This window comes from Agelaius tricolor, unplaced genomic scaffold, assembly GCF_023055355.1.
Source record: "Agelaius tricolor isolate 1412-34295 unplaced genomic scaffold, bAgeTri1.0.p SCAF_2, whole genome shotgun sequence".
Classification (NCBI taxonomy): Eukaryota; Metazoa; Chordata; class Aves; order Passeriformes; family Icteridae; genus Agelaius; species Agelaius tricolor.
In genome coordinates, this window is record NW_027269262.1 from 88,029,790 (window position 1) to 88,050,310 (window position 20,521).

The 20,521-nt window shown below is 42.2% G+C and overlaps 1 protein-coding gene across 9 annotated transcripts in view; it reads left to right on the plus strand.

Moving 5' to 3' along the window:
- Positions 1-10,285: 10,285 nt before the first annotated feature.
- The window catches only part of PHF20L1 (PHD finger protein 20 like 1), a 57,385-nt gene continuing 47,149 nt past the window's right edge, over positions 10,286-20,521 (plus strand). For 8 of the 9 annotated variants that reach the window (XM_071421829.1, XM_071421833.1, XM_071421834.1 and 5 more), the window contains exons 1-5: positions 10,286-10,432; positions 11,435-11,540; positions 18,754-18,925; positions 19,066-19,150; positions 19,932-20,020. In XM_071421829.1, coding sequence (XP_071277930.1) covers positions 11,458-11,540; positions 18,754-18,925; positions 19,066-19,150; positions 19,932-20,020 — 429 coding nt within the window. In that variant the 5' untranslated portion in view covers positions 10,286-10,432; positions 11,435-11,457. Of the gene's footprint in view, positions 10,433-10,623; positions 11,044-11,434; positions 11,541-18,753; positions 18,926-19,065; positions 19,151-19,931; positions 20,021-20,521 lie in introns of those variants that run through there. The other variant, XM_071421830.1, reaches the window with a different exon arrangement.

Here is a 20,521-nt window from a genome sequence, read left to right on the forward strand (position 1 = left end):
CAGCAGACAAAGTGTCCCTTACTCTGAAATCTTAATTCAAGTTCCCACCTGCCTTTGTGCTCCCAGGCTCCTCTGGCTGATCAGAAAGGCTTTTGATGGGCTGATGGCTCCTGGAATGGGAACAGCTGGGTGCAGGGAATTCTTTGGACTCCTTCTCCCACTGCTGTGCTCCCACTCCCCCCACTCTGTGCTCCTCTGTGAGTGTGCAGATGAGTTTTTAGCTCATATTGCACCATAACTTTGCCATCTCAACAGCCCACTGCAACTCAATGCAGAGTACTGTTCTGCTAAACACACAATTTTCAGGAAGGGTATTTTCTGGTAGAGTGAATTGAGTGGCCATGGTGGAGAGAGTGGAGTGCTTATTGATTGAATGTAATTGAGAGTAATGTGATGCTTTTGTAACTCTCTTTCAACCTCCTGGAAACCTGACAACCTTTAATTGTCCACCAGCTTCAGTAACCATCAAATCAAGCCATTTTTCCTATATCACAGGTCTGTGTCGATAGTGTTTACACAGTACTCAAAAGTGAAAAAAATATTCTTCGATATCTGAAAAATAATTGAAAAAATTTTAAAAATCCAGCAGGGGAAAGGCTGGTCATGAGACTCTCTGAGCAGCCTCACTGGGTCAAAATGAAGGTCTGTGAAACTCTCCTTGCCTGCAGTCTTGCTGCAGGGCAAACTAAGACCCATTTTCATTCACCTTTGTAAATGATAATGTTTTAAACTAAGTGCATTCCTTTATGCAGCAGAAACACAGCAATATTTGAGGGACTCTAGTAATTAAGAAAAAAAAATCTCACAAAACTAGACATTTTATTTCAATTTTAAGAAAAGGCTAATCCTGCATTAAGTTAGAATTTCAGTGCAGGTTACAGAATTGTCACATCATATATGATTTCAATAACCTTATCAGGTCAGCTGCATGAACAAAGATTAATTAGCCTGAACAAAGATTAATTTGCCTTGAAGTGGAACAAATCCATTTTTAATATTATCACATGGAAATCCCATCACACTCTATCAGAGACTTTCTGAGTTTCAGCATTGATTTTTGCCCCCAAATTCATTATTTTAGCTTAATTGTTCTGCAAAACAGGCAAAAAGGGCATTTCTTAGTGGAGTAAAAGGGCATTTCTTGGCATTTGTAAAAGGCATTTTTACAAATTTTTGTAAATTTGAAAAAGGGCATTTTTTGGCATTTGCATGGTGGAGTACAATGAATGACCTGTAAAATTTGGAATTAGCTCTGAGCTTGCTGATACACCCATACTACTTAGATCTCAAGAGCTTACCTCCAATAACGCTACATCAGCTACCTCTATATTATACCACAGACACAGTCCAGATAGACAAAAAATGTTTAAAAAGGATCTAAATCAAATAAGCCTGTGATGTAAATGATATTTCTCTGTACAAAGCCATAACCAAGCTGTGTTGTATCTCCTTGCTTCTTGATTATATGGTACCATGGAGAAATTTCCTTGGTATCAGAACCTGATGTAGACATGGGAAAATGCCACATCATGATACAAGAGCAGTGTAAAAATAGGTATGGGAAAAATACAAGTGCTTCCATTAGAATCTGTAAATCCCCCACCCTGCATCTAAAAATACTGTTTTAAAACCTATTTTATCAGAAAAAGAAAACAAAAGGAAGAGATTCAAATCTATCAGCCAAATTTAGAAAATCCAAAGCAGAATTTAGTCACGGTTTCTAATAAAACTCAGGTGAGGCCTCATTGGAGTTCTTCATAAATTTCCTCACAAGAAGATTTGACTGATACTGAACAAGAAGGTAGGAACACTAAAAAAAAGCAACAAATACACAGATCTATACTAAAAGCTGTCTGGCTCGATTTTAAAAAGGATGACAAAAGTTCATGAGTCAGCACACTGCAGTGTCTGCTGTGACTACAAGCAGCCAGGGCAGACCTGCTGGCCAGGTGTGCTCCAGCAGCATCTGATTTGTAGAGAATAGAAATATTAATGCACAGATCAGTGGTCTGAGCAGGCAATGAGTGGGAACAGGTTTGAGGTGATGTATGAGGGAAGTACACCCATGGTTCCTAAGTTCACAGGCCATCACACTTCCAGCACACATCTACATTTTAGGACACACAGACTGAGAGGGAAAGGACAGGGACTAAAGCAGGTAGGACAGCATGGGGACACTGCTGACTCTCACCTCTAAGTGTTAAAACCCATCACTATGTGACCAACCCAGGGATAACCCATAAGACATGGAGAACACTCAGTTGCCCATAGTCCTGTCTCCCATGTCACTGTAGTTAGTGCTGGACACACCACCTGCATAGGAGCAGCTGGGTGCTTAAAAGCTGAACAGACCACATAGATACACATGGCTTTAGGGACCTGCTTGGTGCTCTAACTAGACACATAAAATCTCATCTTTGGTTGGGGTTTTTTTTGTGACATTTTGAGTCCCAAAATAAAAGTCAATATTCCTCTGGAGGTGGCCATGCACTGCTGCCCACGGTACCTGGGAACCTGGGTGGTCTCTGTGACAGCCCTGATGTGATCTACATGGAACAGAGGGTCTTGTACTGATGTACAGTAAAGACTTTTGGCCAACAAATGATTGGAAGGATCATAACATGCTTTATATATACTGAAAATCTGTAGCTGAGAGATGTTGGTCTCACTGGTTCTTGAGACAACAGTAGTGGCAAAATACTGATCATTCTGGTATCATGGTAATTTCTGTAATAAATCCTACTGAGAGAGGCATAAATGAAGACCAGTAACAACTGAAGTGTTACTCTAATAATGTTCTTTAAAATGCTTGTCTTTACACAGGAAACTTATCAGTAGTCTGACACTGACTGAGCCCCTTTCTGCCTGTATACTAGTATTTAAGCAAAGTCTAAATTTGTGAGGCTTATACTGAGAGTCCACAGGCCTTTCTGGTATTGTTTGCAATTTTCCAGCCTTGCCCATGCCCAGCTCACATTTCCAGCTAGATCCAAAGTGATGTCCTGGACTACTTCAATGGCTAGGGAGAGGCAACAGCAACAGCACAGGCAGCCTCAGTATCCAGTGGAAAACCACACACACAAGAGGCAGAGGGGTTTTACAGCCTGGATATTACCCAGCATTGCATAAAGATCAAGGATTTGAATGTGGCCTACAAGGCAATTAAGGACAGAGAGCAGAACTCTGATAGCCTTCCAGGAACCTGCCCATGTGACACCAGCACAGACCCAATGGCCAAGTACCAAGAAACAAGTGACTCCTACCATGAGCATGTGCTCCTGTGAACAAATGCATTACAGGCATTTTACAGGCAGGGCTGGGCACAAAGGGCTAATCTCACAATCAACAACCATCCTTCAACCCCTGAGGAGGACACCCCAGTTTACATGGGACCACAGAGGAGACAGGAGTTTTACAAAGTGATTGGTATTGCCTGCTGACAAAAGTGATGTGCAATTTTCATTCTCACTCCTGGACTCCACCAGGTTGGATATGTGATTTTTGGAATTCTGTTTTCCTTCAGCACAAGTTTCAAATTCTGTCCACCCAGAGGTCAGCTCTTGGAAATGCAGACCATGAAAATCTTCCCACTGGGATATGTTTGTTAGTCAAGTGCTCTGTTGATCCACCAGAAAGTGTATGCTGCATTTCAGTCTCATATGGAAATAATCTAGGAAATCAGTGCATAGAGCAGGTATTATTACTACAGCTTTTTTTGTTCAACACTGCTCTCATCAAGGCTTTAAAGGAAAATTCAGTAACATATTTACTGATGTACTCCAGTCTACAGAATCTAAAACCAAAACACTATCCAAGACATATGGCTGCAATATGAAAGGCAGAAGTAAGTGGCACAGCACTGTTTCTGAGGTAAAAGCACAATTACATCTCAAGAGGTCTAACACTCATTGCAAAACAATATTCATAGTGTGGTGACTGTTCCTTGTGCCCCCAATAAATATCAAATGATACACAGAAAGTGGTTTAGTGAGGCTGTAACATGACACAGCAGAGCTGCCTGCATCCAAAACAGGGAGCTGCTCCCTCCCAGCCATGCAAAGCATCAGGAAGTACCACTCTGGTGAGCAGCAACTTCTGCCTCAAGGCTTTCCTTTAACCCCATCAAATGCCAATGTTTGCGCTTTCTTCTCTTTCTTTGTGTGGATTTGGGACCCTTTCACTAATGTCAGAACTACCTGCTAAATGCAAATTTCATTACCCATCTGGATTTGCCAGATCTCACTCCTTAGCACTCTCACCTTACTGTACTTCACCTTAAAATACTGCAGTAGGGAACCTTAATTCTGCTTTACAGCTTCATGCCACCTCTCCAGCAATGCAGTGAAACACAGCACCTGTGGGCAAACAGGCAGTTCTCTGAGAGAAACCACTGACAGAATTAAAGGCACTCTGCAAAGAACCAGTGAGCAATTCAGTAAAAAATGTCCAGTTTCTGTATCTTTCAAAACTAGAAAAAGATGGGGTTGATGTCCCAAACCCACAGGGTTACTGTTTTGTATGGTGTCCATGGCAATGGCTGTTAGTGACTTTCTTTTTTCAAACAAGGCCAGATGCTTCAAAACTCATTCACTTTAGGGTATTTCCCAGCATCTGGAAAATTTAGGGCTTTGAAAGGGAAAGAGAAATGTTCAGTGAGATAATGGAAATCTTCACAGAAGGAGGGAGGAATTTCTGGAGAGGAGGGAGTTTATGGGATGAAAGGAAAGAAGAAGGGCAGAGAAACTGAAGAGAGGGCCATAACAGCTTGATGTCAGATATGGAGCCAAAATAGACCAAGGAAGTGGCAGGAGAAGGACAGATGATGACAGAACAAAGCCAGGCCACATGCAAGCTGCCTGTGCAGATGGAGAGAGCAGGGCAGAGGTGCTGCTGCACATTTGCCAGACTGAGGCTGTGCAGACACCATTTGAATACAAGCACCAGCAGTAATTTTAAATATACCTCTCTATTATAATAGGGGTAAAAACAACAATGAAGTTTTACTCTATTGACTGTCACCTCACAATTGCAATATCTGACATTAAAAGTAGTTCTTTTATGACCTAACCCAATCACCCACAAAAAAAACAAATGGCAAAATAAACAAACTGATGTCTGGGTTTCTCACCATAATATCTTTCTTTTCCCAGGTGTTTGATCATTCTCCCAGACCTTTCCTGAACCCTTCCCATTTTTGGATGGGTTTTCTGAACAGTCAGTTATTTTAATAACAACGTACTGGTGCCAAGTGCAGTGATAATGTCACCTCTCTACTCCTACTCTGTGTTTCCATGTGCATGTGCTTTGCAAAGACTGCATTAGTCTTTTCAGCATCAACAGCACATCATGAGCTCATGCTCAGCTGATTATGAAATCCTCTCTCCCCCTCTCCGAGTCTCAGTGAGTCACTGACTGGCAATATAAAATCTCCCATCCAGTTTGATTTCCAATTTATGGCCTGTATATTCATGACGAAGCTGAAGACATGTTTCGTGACAAGATTAAACACCAAACTGTGTGAGGAGCACAAATAGAGAAATCTCTTTTCCTGCATCTCTGTCTTGTCATGCTCTGGTGTCTGAAGGAAAATAACCACTGAGTCTTTCCATCGTGGAGAGGTTGACTCAGTGACCCTCCCCTGTCCAGTTGAGCATTTTAACAGAAAAGCTGGAATAATGTGATGTGTCTCTCTCTGTGTCAAGCTTGAAGTAAGATAGAAGTTATAGGAGTAAGTGAAGAAAGGGAAAATGGAAGGCAGACAGGCAATGCAGCCATGTAGGCCTTGTTTTCCTAGGAGACAAAACTAAATATCAGATATAGTTTTGTGCTAAAAGAATATAAAAAATGTCTTGGCCTAAATTGCTCCTTGCTGGTTTATGGTGGAGTAGTGTAGTTGAAATGGGGTCCTGGTCCATGGGCAGAGCTAGGGAGGCACTAGGAGAGGCAAGTCAGGGCCAGCAGGGGCTGTGGGTGCCTGTGAGCTACAGCAGGGTGGGGATGGGTATACATGGAATGGCAGCAAAGAAATGGGGACAGTGGCTGGGGCTCTTTGTTCTCCCAAATGTTTTGATAATAGTGCAAGGAAATGCTGCCCTGTGCTGCTGGACCACACATGGACTTCTGCTGGTCTGAAGGCAGTGTGGTAGGAGTCACACATGGCACCCTGCAGCAGGTGTCCCTTCCTCCAAGACTTTAGTTTGGTTCCCACCTGCCATTTGTCCCTGTGCTCCTCTGAGCTTGAGGAAATGGGCCCTTGATGGGCTGATTGCTCCTGGGAGCTGCCAGGGCTGGGGATTATATGGGATTGTCTGTGCTCTTCTGTGCTTGCAGATGTGCTTTTAGTCCATATGAATCAATACAAGGGGCTTGCTGTGCCTCTGCCACCTCCTGCCAGCTCTGCCTCCATCTCAACAGCCTCAGCAGCAAAGAAATGGGGTGCCACACACTGCTCTACCCACACCATGGCATAACAGCCTTCAGCAGTGAAGAGCGTGATTCAGTGACTCCCATGTACCCAGCTCCATCCTCACTGCCTTTTATTTTCCCCCATTCCCTCTCCTTGGACAGAAGCACCTCCACTTTTCTAACTATCCTGATGCTGCACATTCTTTGCCACTCAGAGATCTCATTCCTTACACAACAACCTTCACTATCCTGTGGCAAACCCTCTAAACCAAAGATTGCATCAAAATTACACCAAAAGTAGTAAGAGCTGGAGAATTCAAATAAATGCAACGGCAACATTTTTACTAAAAAAAAGGAAAAACCTCCTTTCCTTTCCCCTTTCCCTTTCCCTTCCCCTTTCCCTTTCCCTTCCCCTTCCCCTCTTTGTTTTCTTATTTTGTTTCCTTTGTTTTTCTTCAAGCCTCCTTCTTCCTTCAGTCTCTTCTGTTTGCCACCACCTTCCAGAAAATGGTAACAAGGGAAAATCTAGGGAGGAAAAAAAAATATCATAGCAAATACTCTAAAATATCCTACTGAACATTATGTCTATAAAGACTCCTCAAGTGGGAGGCAGCCTCCTGGGGACTAAATGAAGCAGATGGATTGACCTTGAACAGCAGCCAAACGCCCACACAGCCACTCACTCCCTCCCCCAGCAGTGGCATAGGGAAGAGAATGGGAAGAACAAAAGTGAGAATCATAGAATCATTGAGGTTGGAAAAGAACTCTAAGACAATTGAGCTGCTGGACAATTAAGCTGCTGGTTAGTTCATCACTAACCCATGCCTCCCACTGCCACATCCACATTTGTTTTTGAACACTTTGAGGAATGGTGGTGATTCCACCACTTCCATGTGCAGCCTGTTCCAATGCCTGACCACTCTTTCTGTAAAGAATGTTTTCCTAATATCCCATCTAAACATCCCCTGGCACACCTTGAGGCCTTTTCCAAGTCCTATCACTTGCTGCCTGGGGAAAAAGACCAACTCCACCTGGCTACAGCCTCCTTCCAGGGAGTAGAGAGTGATAAGGTCCTCCCTGAGCCTCCATTTCTCCAGGCTGCGCACCCCCAGCTCCCTCAGCTGCTCCTCATCAGACTTGTGCTCCAGATCCTTCCCCAGCTCTGCTGCCACTCTCTGGATACATTTCAGCCCCTCAATGTCTTTCTTGCAGTGAGGGGCCCAAAACTGAGCACAGGATTCAAGATACAGCCTCACCAGTGCTGAGTACAGAGAGACAATCTCATTCCCCAGTCCTGCTGTCCACACTATTTCTGATACAAGCCAGGATGCCATTGTTCTCCTTAGCACACTGCTGGCTCATGTTCAGTCACTGTCTACCAGCACCCCCAGAAATGTTTGCAGATCTGGATGAGGGCAGTTTAATAAATGAAGGAAAACAAAACCCCCTAAACTAAACAACCCCACCCCAAAAAACCCCCAAGCAATTCAAAGGCAAGGACTCAGCACTTCCCACCAGCAGACCTATATCCCTCCATCTCCCAGCAATGGTCACCTTGGAAGAAAATGTCCCAACAGTCTTCTTCTTCTTCTGTCCCAGATTTTCTTGCTGATGTGAATGTTTTATGGCATGGAATATCCCTTTGGCCAGTTTGGGTCAACTGTCCTAGTTCTGCCCCTCCCAGTCTCTTGCCCACCCCTTGCCTGCTTGCTTGGGAAGATGAGTGGGGGAAAAAAAGTGAGCCCTGACACTGTGGAAGTGTTATTCAGCAGCAGCCACCACACTGGTGTGTTATCAACATCACCATCAATCATGATCCCCCTCCTTGTCCAGTGACACATGCACAGATGTCATTACCTTAGTCTGTGGGACATCCCCCAAACATCCATATAAGAGCAATCAATTAATTTGGTCCATGACTTGTGCTCCACTCAGCAGCTTTCCACATCAGATGGTTTTGCACAACACAAGAGGAAACACTGGTGAAAAGAGCATTCTGCCTTTTACTTTCTGCTCTTTATTATACTTTTGGGCTTGAGCCACCTCCTGAGTTGATGCTCTGAAATCTCTGCCTCCTGGCTCAATGGTGAACTCTTTCAGCATTCAGGGACACTGGGAGTTCCTCTGAGCCCTCTGTGTGATCAATCCTATCCCCTTATTCCATGCATTATGTATTCAGATGCATTATGTGTAGAGGTGCCCCTTCCTGTGAACATCTGGTACACCTCAGACCTTTGATACCCTCAGCTCCAGAATCCCAGTGCTCAACCTTGGGTCTTTCCAGGTGTTTTCTGCCAGAGGCTCCAGGTGAGCACAGAGCAGGTTTCTCACAGCTGGTACTCTCTGGACAGGTCCAAGGGCTACCATACAAACTGTCCTGTCTGTCCTGCTGCTGTTTAGTGACCTTGTCTGGACACCAGGTGCCTCCCAAAGCCAATCTGTCATTGGCCTCCCCAAATGGACAGGGGAGGTAAATGTAACAAAAGGCTTCTAGGGCAAGAGGAGAGGTCAGTCCTGAGGATCACTCACCAGGATCACTCCTGAGATCACTCATCAGTTACCATCCAAGGCAAAACTGTCACTGATAGCCTGAGCACTGGCCACTGGTGGATCTGTCTTCGACCCAATTGACTTTGGCTCTGGTGGACATGGGGGAAGCTTCTGGCAGCTTCTCACAGGAGTCCCCCATTACCAAAGTCTTGCCACACAAACTTAATACACTCAAAAAAGTTCTTAAAGGTCACTTAATGGAAAGGACTGACAAGCTGACTGTGATCCAAAATGTGCAGCTTCCAGAAATACACTATGCCTTTTTATTAATTGGTGGAAACTTGACATTTATTTTACTGATCACATCCAGGGGGATGTAATGATGCTGATCTTGCTGTCACAAACTTAGCAACATCTGCCTTGGAGAAGAATAGAAGGAAAGACTCCATGAGATTGTTCCCTGAGCACTGGGATGGCAGCAAATGCAGGGGCCAAATGCCAGACGTGGCTCACGGTCATTGCCTTTATCATAGGTCTCTCAGGCAGAGCAGAACACAGTGATAAGCAGCACAGCAGTCACCACAACACCGGGTGTCACAGGGACAGCAGTGGGCTGTTCACCAGCTGCCAAGCACCCACCCAGTCCTCAGCAGCATGGGGGGAGGCTGGGATGAATAACAGCAAGACAATCTGTGGGTCAGATGAAGGTGGTTTCATGGGTAAAAAACAGAGGCAAAGACAGGCCACTGTCAGGCTTCTTGCCTGGCCAGGGCTGTCCTGTGGCCACCAGCCACAGGCTGTGGCAGCTCCAGGACCATCTCAGTGACTGCCCCGAGTCTTTTTCTCCCTATCATAGAATCACAGATCCCAGAGTGACAGAACTGGTCAGGCTGGAAAGGACAGCAGTAATTTGGTCCAACCCTCTTGCTTAAGCAGGGTCATTCTAGAACACACTGCACAGGATTGTGCCCACTTGAATTAGTGGAGAGACTCCACACGTCTTTAGGCAATGCTTCAGTGCAGGGTCACTGCACAACAAAGTTCTTCCTATTCAGCTGAAACTCCCTGTGCATTCTGCCCATTCCCTCTGGTACTCGGCACCACCGAGCAGAGCCGGATCCGTGCTCTCGACCCCCTCCCTCAGACACTCCTGGACGAGGTTCCCTCTCAGCCACCTCTTCTGGGGCTGAGCAACCCCAACTCCCTCAGCCCTTGCCAAGGCGAGAAATGCCCCAGTGCCTTGATTAAACACCTTCCTTTCCCTCCGCCGGACACCCCCCTCCGCTGCCCGCTGTTTCTGTGGCAGGGTGAGGCAGTGTCGACGCGCCCGTGTCGCTGTCCCGGTGTCGCTGTCCCGGGCCGCGGCCGCCGCTCTTTGTCTGCCTCGCCCCCCGCCCCTGCGCAGTCACGTGCCGGGGGCGGGGCGCGTCGCGCGGCGGTGACGCGCGCGGGGCGCGGGCAGGATGGGGCGGTGAGGGGCGGCCGTGCCGGACAGCCCGCGGCAGCCGCGCCGGGCCCCGAGCGAGCCGAGCGGGCGGTAAGGGCCGGCACCGCGGCGGGAGAGAGGAGGGAATGCCGAGGGAGCGCGGGCGGCGGGGCTCCGGCGCTCCCCGCACGCCGGCCGGGCCTGGCGGGGCGGCGCCCGCGGCTCTGCTCGCGCCGGGCCCCGCCCGCGGCCGGGGGTCCGGCGGGGCCTCCCCGGCTGTGCCGAGCGCTGCGGCCGCGGCCCCGCCGCTCCCGGCCCGGCTGCGCTGCGCCCTTCGCCTCTCCGCGCTGGCGGAGCTCGCACGGGAGCCCCGCTGCAGAACGGGGGCCGGGTGTCGCTCCCCCCGCAGTGCGGGGCTGCGAGGCTCCGACCCCGCATCCCGGCACTGCCGCTCGGCAAGTGGGCTTGGGGTGGTGCAGGGAGCACCGCAGAAAGTCGCGGTGGTAGCGACAGTAGTTGCACAGAGAGGTTTTTAGTTTTTTTTTCTTATTGATACCGACTGAGCTGCAAAATAAAATTGGAAGCCAGTTGTGCTGGAACTCAGTGCTATGAATGCCACTATGAGTGCATAGGAATACTCAAGATGAAGTTTTGTTTATTTTTTGTTTGTGCTCATTTAATCTTACTTGCCCTTTAAGCCATGTTTATCTGTTCTTGATAAGGTAAGTTCTTCTTAGTTTGCCTTTTCCTCACCCGAGGAGAGCACACATGTTAACTATAGGTATATTAAAATTTTGCTTAAAAATGCAGATTTTAAAAGGAATTACAGTCTAGTAGAGCTCCAGTGATGAGCACTATGGTTTTTTCTTATTATTTTTTGATTTAAGGTTGATAACAGATGTTTTTAAAACGAAAGAAATCTGAATTAAAGTATGTATGAAGGTTTTTTATGCTTTTTTTTGGGCCCTCCCTGTATTTCTGTAAGCTAAGCAGTTAATACAAAGTCAGGATCAGAATTTTGCATCTTTTCACCCTCTGGAATATATTTGCTGTCAATGACACATTTTAAACAACGTAATGTGTTTTAATGAAACTTTTTTCTTTCCATCCAAGGTGGTGAAAAAGACAATATCAAGATGAGTAAAAAGCCTCCAAATCGTCCTGGAATCACATTTGAGATTGGTGCTCGTTTGGAGGCACTGGACTATTTGCAAAAATGGTATGGAAGACATTGGGTAGTGTTTGCTGAGAGCATAATTATTTTGTGTTGTTTGTGTGCTTTGATAATTGATTATAAAAAAACAGCAAATCTATTATTTGACAATTTTCACACGTGAACTTTATGAATTTCCACCTAAGTCTGTTAAAAGTGTTAGGAAAATATTCTCAGTTCAGAAATCGAGCTAAACTTTCCTATGGGTTTGTGTTTATTTGCTCTTGGTGGCTTGTGCAGCTGTAGGGAGCAAAGAGCCTTTCTGGAGCAGTGTGGAATTCAGTGTCAGGGCCGAGGTGATCGGTGTGTCAATGAGGCAAACTTCATGATCAAAGACTTCTTTTGTCTTCATTTGAAGGCATGCAAGGGGAGTTGTTTTGTGTTCAGTTGTCACACTTGACAGGTTCACAAAACTGATTCAAAAAAAAAAAACCCAAACCTGCATCCTGAATTGGAGTTCATGGGATAGGCAGATACGGTTGTGTTTTTATTAAACAGCTGGAGGAATTAAGTGCTTAAACCTGTGACTCTTGCAACCAGCCAGGCCTATTGTGAATTCAAAGACTATAAAATGGAAATTGTGGGCACAAAGACTATGCTGGACAGCATGTGTATTGTGAAAGGAGCTGTTCTGATGAAAAAAGTTGTTAGTAAAAATTTTATTAAAGCAAGTGGGCTAATCTGTTGATGTGTGCTGGCCTTGCTAGCTGAATTTGAAAAGTCCCTGGTTTTGTTAAAGTAGGTGACAGAAGTAGTTGATGCTTCTGCTTAGAAGTTTTTTCTTAGCTGCTCTCTGATTTATTAGGGCTGGGAAATGTAGAGGTGTGTAGCTGCTTTTCTGTTGCATTCCTGGAGAGCTCAGCATATTCCTGTAAATATCTGATCCTGTTAACTCCAAGTGATGTGAGAGGGAAGTCTGTGTATTATTGACATGTCTGCTCCAGTGTTATGTGCTCTGTATATAAAGTTGGGTCAAACTTTTTATTTGTAGAGCTTTGATTTTAATTATAGGAAGAGTGTTTGTCCTAATAAGTGGACTCTAAAGGACTTGGTTTATAGAACTATTCTTGTTCTTACCTATTGCTGTAGACTGGGTTTTCTGCCTGCTGATTCTGTAACTGAATTGCAGGATAAGGAAAACGTCCAAAATAGAGCAATAAAACTTTTTATAACGTCTTCTGTTACTAGAGATAGTTGGTTATGTAATCAGGTAACAAAAATTAATATGTAAAAATAGCTTAATAGTATCAAAAAAATATCAGTGACTATTCAGTGTATAGTTTGTGTCAGACCTGCCCAGCCTTTTCACAGGGAAGGGCTGCATCTCAGTGCTGGAGTTCCTGTCTAGTTTTGGATTGTCAGGCATGGCCATGTCACAAGCTCTGCAGCTGAGTTGCTCGATGTTTTCAGGAAGAATAGAATTTATCCTGAATTTTCCAGGATTTGATTTATTATCTGTACACCAGGTAGACCCAGGTCAAGTTTAAATACATGTAAACTTTTGTGGTGCCATATACAGAAGAAAGTTAATATCAAAATTTAGCAGTTACAGCAACAATGAAAACAGGACTGTATTTCAAGTGAACTAGTAATACAAAATGAATTAATAATACAAACCCAAATACCTTGTGACAGAAAATCTACTGTTGTGCTATTATTAGGGTGTCAAGGGTTGTAATGATAGTCTATGGGATTTTTTTTTAGTTGGCTTTCTATTGCATAAGGGAGTGGTGGATGTTTTTAAAATTCTTGCTATATATAATCTGTATGCATTCTGCTCATTTGCATGCAGAAATACATACTTCAAAGAAAATAAACTTGCTGAACTTACATGAAATCTCTTTATTATTTTTTAACAAAAGCCAAATTGAAGAGCATTGCTATTGCTTAGCTCAGTCTTTCTGCAAGTGACAAATTGAGAACACTTGCTGAGAAATAGCCTTTAAAAGGGTTTTAATTTTTTTCTCCATTTTTCTGGAAGGTTGCTGTCATTTAATGGTCATGACTACTTAAAATGTTAATCAAGAAAGGCTTCTAGAGGGTGTAAGAAAAAATACAGTAAAGTATGTTTCTGTTTTCTGAGGTACTTTTGCAGGTCTTTAATTTTCACCTGTGTAATTGCTGAAATTGAACTCCTGGCATCTGGTGCTTCATTTATGTTCTGTAAACTTTTGAGACGTCATCGATGTACCTTGACTACTTATTGCTTTAAAGTAGTTTTAAATGAAGGTTTAAATGAAGTTTTTGCAGAGGGTGTTTGGATCACTGGTGTCATTTGTCATGTACTGTGACAGAGTAGAAGAAAGCCTGGTCAAACTGGTCAGCAAAGACAAGACAGGCTGTCAATGAGCATGTTTAGTTTTGCTCTATTGCTCCTTTATCAAGCACAGCAGTTATGCTGTTGCAGGTGATCATCTTGCATAAAGAACTTGTACCACTTGTTCCTTTTAAATTCGCTGAAGCAAGCCATGAACTGCAGCTCTAATCAAAACTGATCATCTGTCAGCAGATAATAAATGAGATGGGATTGAAAATTACAAAATAGAAATTTATTAAGTATGTGAAATGTTCAGGGGCTGGAGGAGTGGATGACCTATGAAGAGGGAGGGAGGAAATGACTTCTTTAGCTTGGAAAGGGCTTTAGAAATCCCACTATCAGCCTTCCAATACCTACAGGGCTGTCATTAACCAGCCTTAGCCAAACCCTACAGGTAGTTAGAGAACAAAACAACCAAGACAACAGGCACAAACTGAAATGAGATATTCAGACTAGGCTCAAGGAGAATCTTTTTCCTGTTGGGACAGTCAAGCAGTGGATCAGGTTGCCTGAAGAGTTTGTGGAGTCTCCAGCATGGGAGTTTTTCAAGACTGGGGTGGATAAAACACTGGAAAACCTGGCCTGTTGCCATAGCTGACCCTGCTTTGAGTGGGAGGTTGGACTAGAGGCTTTCTGGAGTTGCTTTCAGTTTGAATTCTCCTGTGAACTCATACAAAAACCAATACATGTGCATACACCCTCTTCTGCCTCTCTTTGCTGACAGAGCAAGTGAAAAAGCAGTAGAGCTGCACTTGCCTGCAAGTGCATGTCTGTGTGTAAGACAGTTCTTGAGCTGTCAGCTCCCACAAGTAGGACACTGTCCCTGCAAAGCTGATGTATTTAAAGATGCATCTCTTCCTTTTTTCAATATTTTTGTGTGGGTTTTTTTGGCTGTAGCTCTCAACTAGTTGTCCTGTAAGCAGCAGATACTGATTTGAAAAAACCCTGTTGTTTTTCTGAGACCACAGTCTTTATTAATTTGCTCAATCTAAACTCTTAGGTAATGAAGTACAGATAGATGGCCCTGGTTTCTGGAATGGAAACAGCCCTCTAAAATAGTTTAGTTGTTGGAACAACAGTACTACCTCTTGGTATATTTGATTATCTGGATAGATTTCCACACTCCCCCCACCCCCCAGTATGGAGGAAGTTTTTTCCCTGAAAGACTTTGAGAAATCTTACTTGGTACAGTCCTTGCTTCAGATTCCAGTTGGCTGGGTTACCTGGCAGGTGTTTGAAAGGGAAGTGAAGTCTGCTTTATATTTAGTACAATATATGTATAATAAATGTGGGGACCTAGAAATAGATGTTTGCAGATTTTGCAGACTTTAGAACAGTATTTGTGAGAAGTCAGTATCGAGGGTCTTTGGTTTTATATCCTCTGTGAGGTAGAAGGAAGCACTTTTTAAACCAGTGTTGCAAAGGCAGGAAGTATGAGTGTGTTTGTAGACTTTGTAGGTACAAACTTGGGCAGATTTATTAATGTTTTTGTACCTCTTACAGTTTAAAATGTCTGTTGTCCCATTTCACAAGGCAATTCACCACTTTTTGGTCACTTTTGAAGGGTTAAAAGGATGTTGTAAAAAAAAGAAAGTGCTGTCTGTGTGGTTGTTAATGTGTGTTGAGTGCAGTGGAAAAAATACTCAGTGGTTTGGTTTTTTTACAGTATAAAGAAGTGAAGTGGGAAGTTTTAAATTTTTTTTTTTATTCTATAAATGTTAGAACACTGTTGTTGCCTGACCAGGGCTTCATAGTATAAGTTTTTAAGCCATATCAAATTGTGAGGCTTTCCAAAAATATTGCATAATTCTAATGGGTTGGAACTGCCAAGATTGGAACCTGAGAATGGAGGGCATGCAGTGTGTAAACTGGGCAGGTAAATTCAGCTACCAGCAGTTCTCTTGTTCCCTCTTGGAAAAGCGAGAGCAAACCCCCCTGAAATTTGGATGAAACTTCATTTGTGATTACTACATGCTCTTTCCAGCTGCTTTTTGAAAAAGCACACCCAAAATTTGCAGAATATTTTTTCTTCCCATAGAAGAAACTCCTTGATTATTGAATTTCAGTGTGCTGGTCTGAGCTTTTTTTTTCTTTTTCTTTTTTTTGGAAAAGTGAAGACTTTCCCTCAAATTTTAGAGTGTGTTTTTCTGGTTTGTGCTGATGAAGTGTTGTCAGATCCAGCTGTATATCAGTTTCATTGGGATGACTTAATGTGGTGTACTTGCTGGGGGAATTAACCTGACTGGGAAGTTGTTTTGGCCTTAGATATTATTATTCTTTGGTACTGTAAAGAATGATATTTGTGTCTCCCTTTGCAGTATTTCTTCAAATGCCTAATTGTAACTTTGTGATGGAAGGAACTTCCACATAAAAGTTCTGAAGTGTAAAAGATGTAATCATCTTCATATTAATATTTTTAATTAATGAAATCGATTCTTTTCAGTTAAAGTACAAAATCAACAGAAAGATCTTTTTGTGCAGGGGATAATTTACAAGAGTAAGTTCTGCAATACATATGTTCTGGTCTTTTCCACTGTGGGATCAGTATTGTGAAATATTACTGTTTGTACATATTTGTGGCACAATATGTGGCTAAGTTTAGTGGATATTGAGGATAATAGTTTGTTGCTAAATACAGAGTTGTGTTTGGGTTACCTAATAACCAATTTCATATGGCTTGGGCAGTTCCATCTCTAAGGACATATCATGGATTTTTAGAAAGATGTTGATAGCAGAAATTGTATTTAGCAAAGAGAAATTAACCTATAAATACCTTGAGCTTCTTGTCTCATCTAAAGTGTTCTCTAATGAGAATGAACATTTTGCACATCTTCTTTTATTAACTGATACTAACTTTTTATCTTTTGATTTTGTGTATATATTAATGTCTTGACTCTTGGCTTGCTGAATTGTCTTTATAATTATCTTAATTTTAAAATATTTGTCTCTAACCTGTGCTCTGCATGTTACTTTCCCCTCTTACATGGTGTGCTTTTTCCATGTCAGTGCTGTATTTTCCCAGTTTGTCCCTGCTGTTGTCTTCTCACAGGGTGGTGCCTTGGCTGCTGCTGACCAGAGAAAGCTCCTGGCCATAGCAGGGGAGCTGCTATAGGGATGGTGGGAGCAGAGTGTGTGCACTGGAGATGTGTAGGAAAAGGAGAATTCTCTTTCAGCTGGTTGGCCCTGAATTTTGGAAACAGCCATAGTTTTGCATCACTGGTGGCTGGCATGCAATGAACCTGAAATTTCGAACTGTACTGGAAAGGGCGTCCCCATCTTGGCTTCCATTTCTGATTGCTGCAAAATGAACTTTCTCTCAAGCTATTTTTCTGGTGGTTTTCCTCCTTTCCCTCTCTTAAATATCTGCTGTGTCGTCCTTCTGCTTGGAACTCCTTTAGGTTACATTGTTTCTCACACACTTGCTGTTGTAACAGTAACTTGACTTTTTCCTCTGCTTTTCTTCTCTTCCTGCTTATTCTGATGTTTTAGTATCAAGTTCTAAGTCTGAAACTGGCACACTCTGAAAGATGAAAAAAACCTAGAAATTTTATAATACATTTTTTAATAATAAAATTTCTAAGTGTAGCAGCATATGGACTTAAAAAGAAAGTTTAAACAGAGGCAGGGCTTAGGACAACCATCTCATGGCTGGCTTATTTTCTTGAAGCCTTGTTCAGAGTTAAACCAGAATGTTGCTGCTGGGATACAGGTTTGACCCAAGAGTTTTACATTCTGTTTTAATGCAGTAGATCATCTGTTTCACCTTTCTTGTTAAATTTTCCTCTCTTCTTTCCTGTTAGAAGAGATCAGCCTCTCTTCTCCCTCTAAAGTAAACTCTTGTTAGAGTCTACTTTAGAGGGGGAAGAGAGGCTGATCTTGTTTCTTTGAAAGACTTGAAAAAGATTTTTATTAGGGGAGTGGCAAGTGAGAGGCTTCAGTTTTAGACTAAGACTGTGGGTTTTTTTGGAAGTTCAGTGAGAAAAAGATGGGGTCTTAAAGAATGGATATAAAAATATTTAGTGTTTCTGAAATATATGGATGAGAGAAATGCAGCAAGAGCTTGGAGTGTCTCTGAATTCTGATGTGAGGGTGAAATGTGGCTGCAGGAGAAACCTATAAAATCTGAGAGATTTTCTTAATCAATAGCTCCTGAGATATTGAAATCTTGGGAAGCTTTATACATCACTGCAGCTGAAGAAGTAGGAAAGGAGAAAAGAAAGAGCAAATTGAGATTGACATCCTTTGTTTTAATGTACAGTTCAGTTAGTAAGAAATAAGGGAAGCCTGAACTTCCTGATAAGTTATATTTTAGTCAGAACATAGTGTTAGAGACTCCTTTAAGAGCACAGTCAGTATTTTGGAGAAATTATATTCAAAATTGATGATGTTGACAGGTTCCCTATATATGTCCATTGCCTTTCTAGCTAAAGAATTTGCTGTAGGATTGGAAATTGGTTGCTCAAGCTCTGCTCTTTTACTATGGGTTCACAGTAATACTTGGTTTGAAAAACAGGTTGTTAAAGGCAGCTGTCCTTTTCCTGTGGTCTTTTTCCATACACATTGTTAACTTTAGAGCAGCCCTAACATAAATGCTGATAAAAAAATCAGTGATGTAATTAACTTTCTTTATTTTTTAGGAGATTCTGTGCACATTCGAATCTGTTTTAATACTTCTCTGAAGGGCAGAAGGAGCTGAATTCTGCCTGATTCCAATTTTCAATGTTGTTTATAGATTCTTGAACTAAATGTTATCCAATCATTTCAGTTACTTGGCCTTTTTCAGACTTGGAGATTTTTCAGTACAAAGTGTTAATACAACTTTCTGGAAGGTCCTGTAGGCACTATTGTATCTAAACCAAGACAGAAACCTTTGAGACTTAGCAGTTTGTGTTTAACACTCAGGTATCCATCTCGAATTGAGAAGATAGATTATGAGGAGGGGAAGATGTTGGTGCATTTTGAACGCTGGAGCCATCGCTACGATGAGTGGATTTACTGGGACAGCAACAGGTTGAGACCTTTGGAGAGACCAGCTTTGAGGAAAGAGGGGCTGAAGGATGATGAAGAATTTGTTGTAAGTGGTACATGGATTTTGTCTTAGACTTTTGTAAAGTGCTCTACTTGTCATTAAATCTCTCTAGCACATAGTACTTAATTTTTAGGAAAAAAAATCGAAATAATTTAAATATTAATAACTAAATTTGTTTAAAATAGGATTTTAAACCTGGAGAAGAAGTCCTAGCTCGTTGGACAGACTGTCGATATTACCCTGCAAAGATTGAAGCAATTAATAAAGAGGGTATGTATTGCAATGCTCCATTGGTAAGGTCTGCTTGAAAATGCTGTGCTGTAGATTTAGTCTGCTTAAAAAAGTGATATGGCTATAAAGTTTTCCTCTCTGCCCCAATATTAAGTGAAAATGTTTTTATAAATCAAATTTAGTAAAGTGTTTGTCTTTTATCTGTATCAAATTTGAAAACTTCTTTTTTTTGTCTTCTCCTAGAAGACAAAATGCTTTTTAAAATGTTTTTACTGTTTCAGTGATCAGAAGCTCAGTCTTAGGACAATTTGTACAAAATCAACAATTTTTTGGTGATTTGAGTTAATGTTCTATTTAAATTTTCATAATTGTTTTAGTTCTCTTTATTGAAGAAAAACCATGGAAATAGGAAAATAAGGGAGCACAAATTAAACACTTCACAATGGTGATATTTCTAATGAACATAAGAAATTGACATTTTTACTGTAGTTTAGAGCAATTAGGACTTGGATGTAAATTGAACTTTTTCCCTAGAGTGGCATCTTAAATATTACATTATTATTTCAATGAATTATGAGCAGAAATGACTCAATAGCTTAAACATACTTGAATTTGCCCAACTGGAGAAGGAGTAACAGTATTAAAGCAGGGTTTCATTGAGGCCATCATTTATGGTTTTTTGTACCTCTTTTGATCCTGACCAGTGGTAACACCTGGTTACTCTTGTCATACAAAATAACATGCAAAACATAAAGCTTTCATAGTAACAAAGTGTGTTTGTTTCTTGACGACTCATAGTGATTCCATCAATCATTTCTAGGAACATTCACAGTGCAATTCTATGATGGTGTCATTCGATGTCTTAAAAGGATGCATATCAAATCTATGCCAGAGGATGCAAAAGGGCAGGTAAGAATACTTAAAGCAATTGCTTTGTTAGGTTTTGTGTGGTTGTTTGGGTTTTCATTGTTTTGTTTGTTTGTTTTTTATATCATGAGACAGTAGAAGTGTCAGTAGCACAACTAGATTTAAATTAGTCTTTCTCTAGGCCCTGCACTGCCTTGCTTCACCAGTTTATGGATGATGCCTCAGAGTGTGCTGCTCAAGTGGCCTTGCCTCACTGAAATGTCTGGCTGCTGGACACTCCATTGCCAACTAATCTCTTCACAAAGCTTTGTCTTACAGAGTTTACAAAACCAGGGGCATCCAATGGCTTTTCCCTCTGGTGTCTTTTCAGGAAAAAAGCTTTAGCTTGTCAGCAGACTGTACTGCTGATTTGTTTGTTTTTTTTTTTTCTTTATTTTATTTATTCCCCACTTTCTGGCCATGTCTTTTGTTTGCTACTGTGAGAACTTTTTGCCCACATGTTCCTTTAAACATGACTTTGGGGTTTTTCCCCCTGTATCAGAA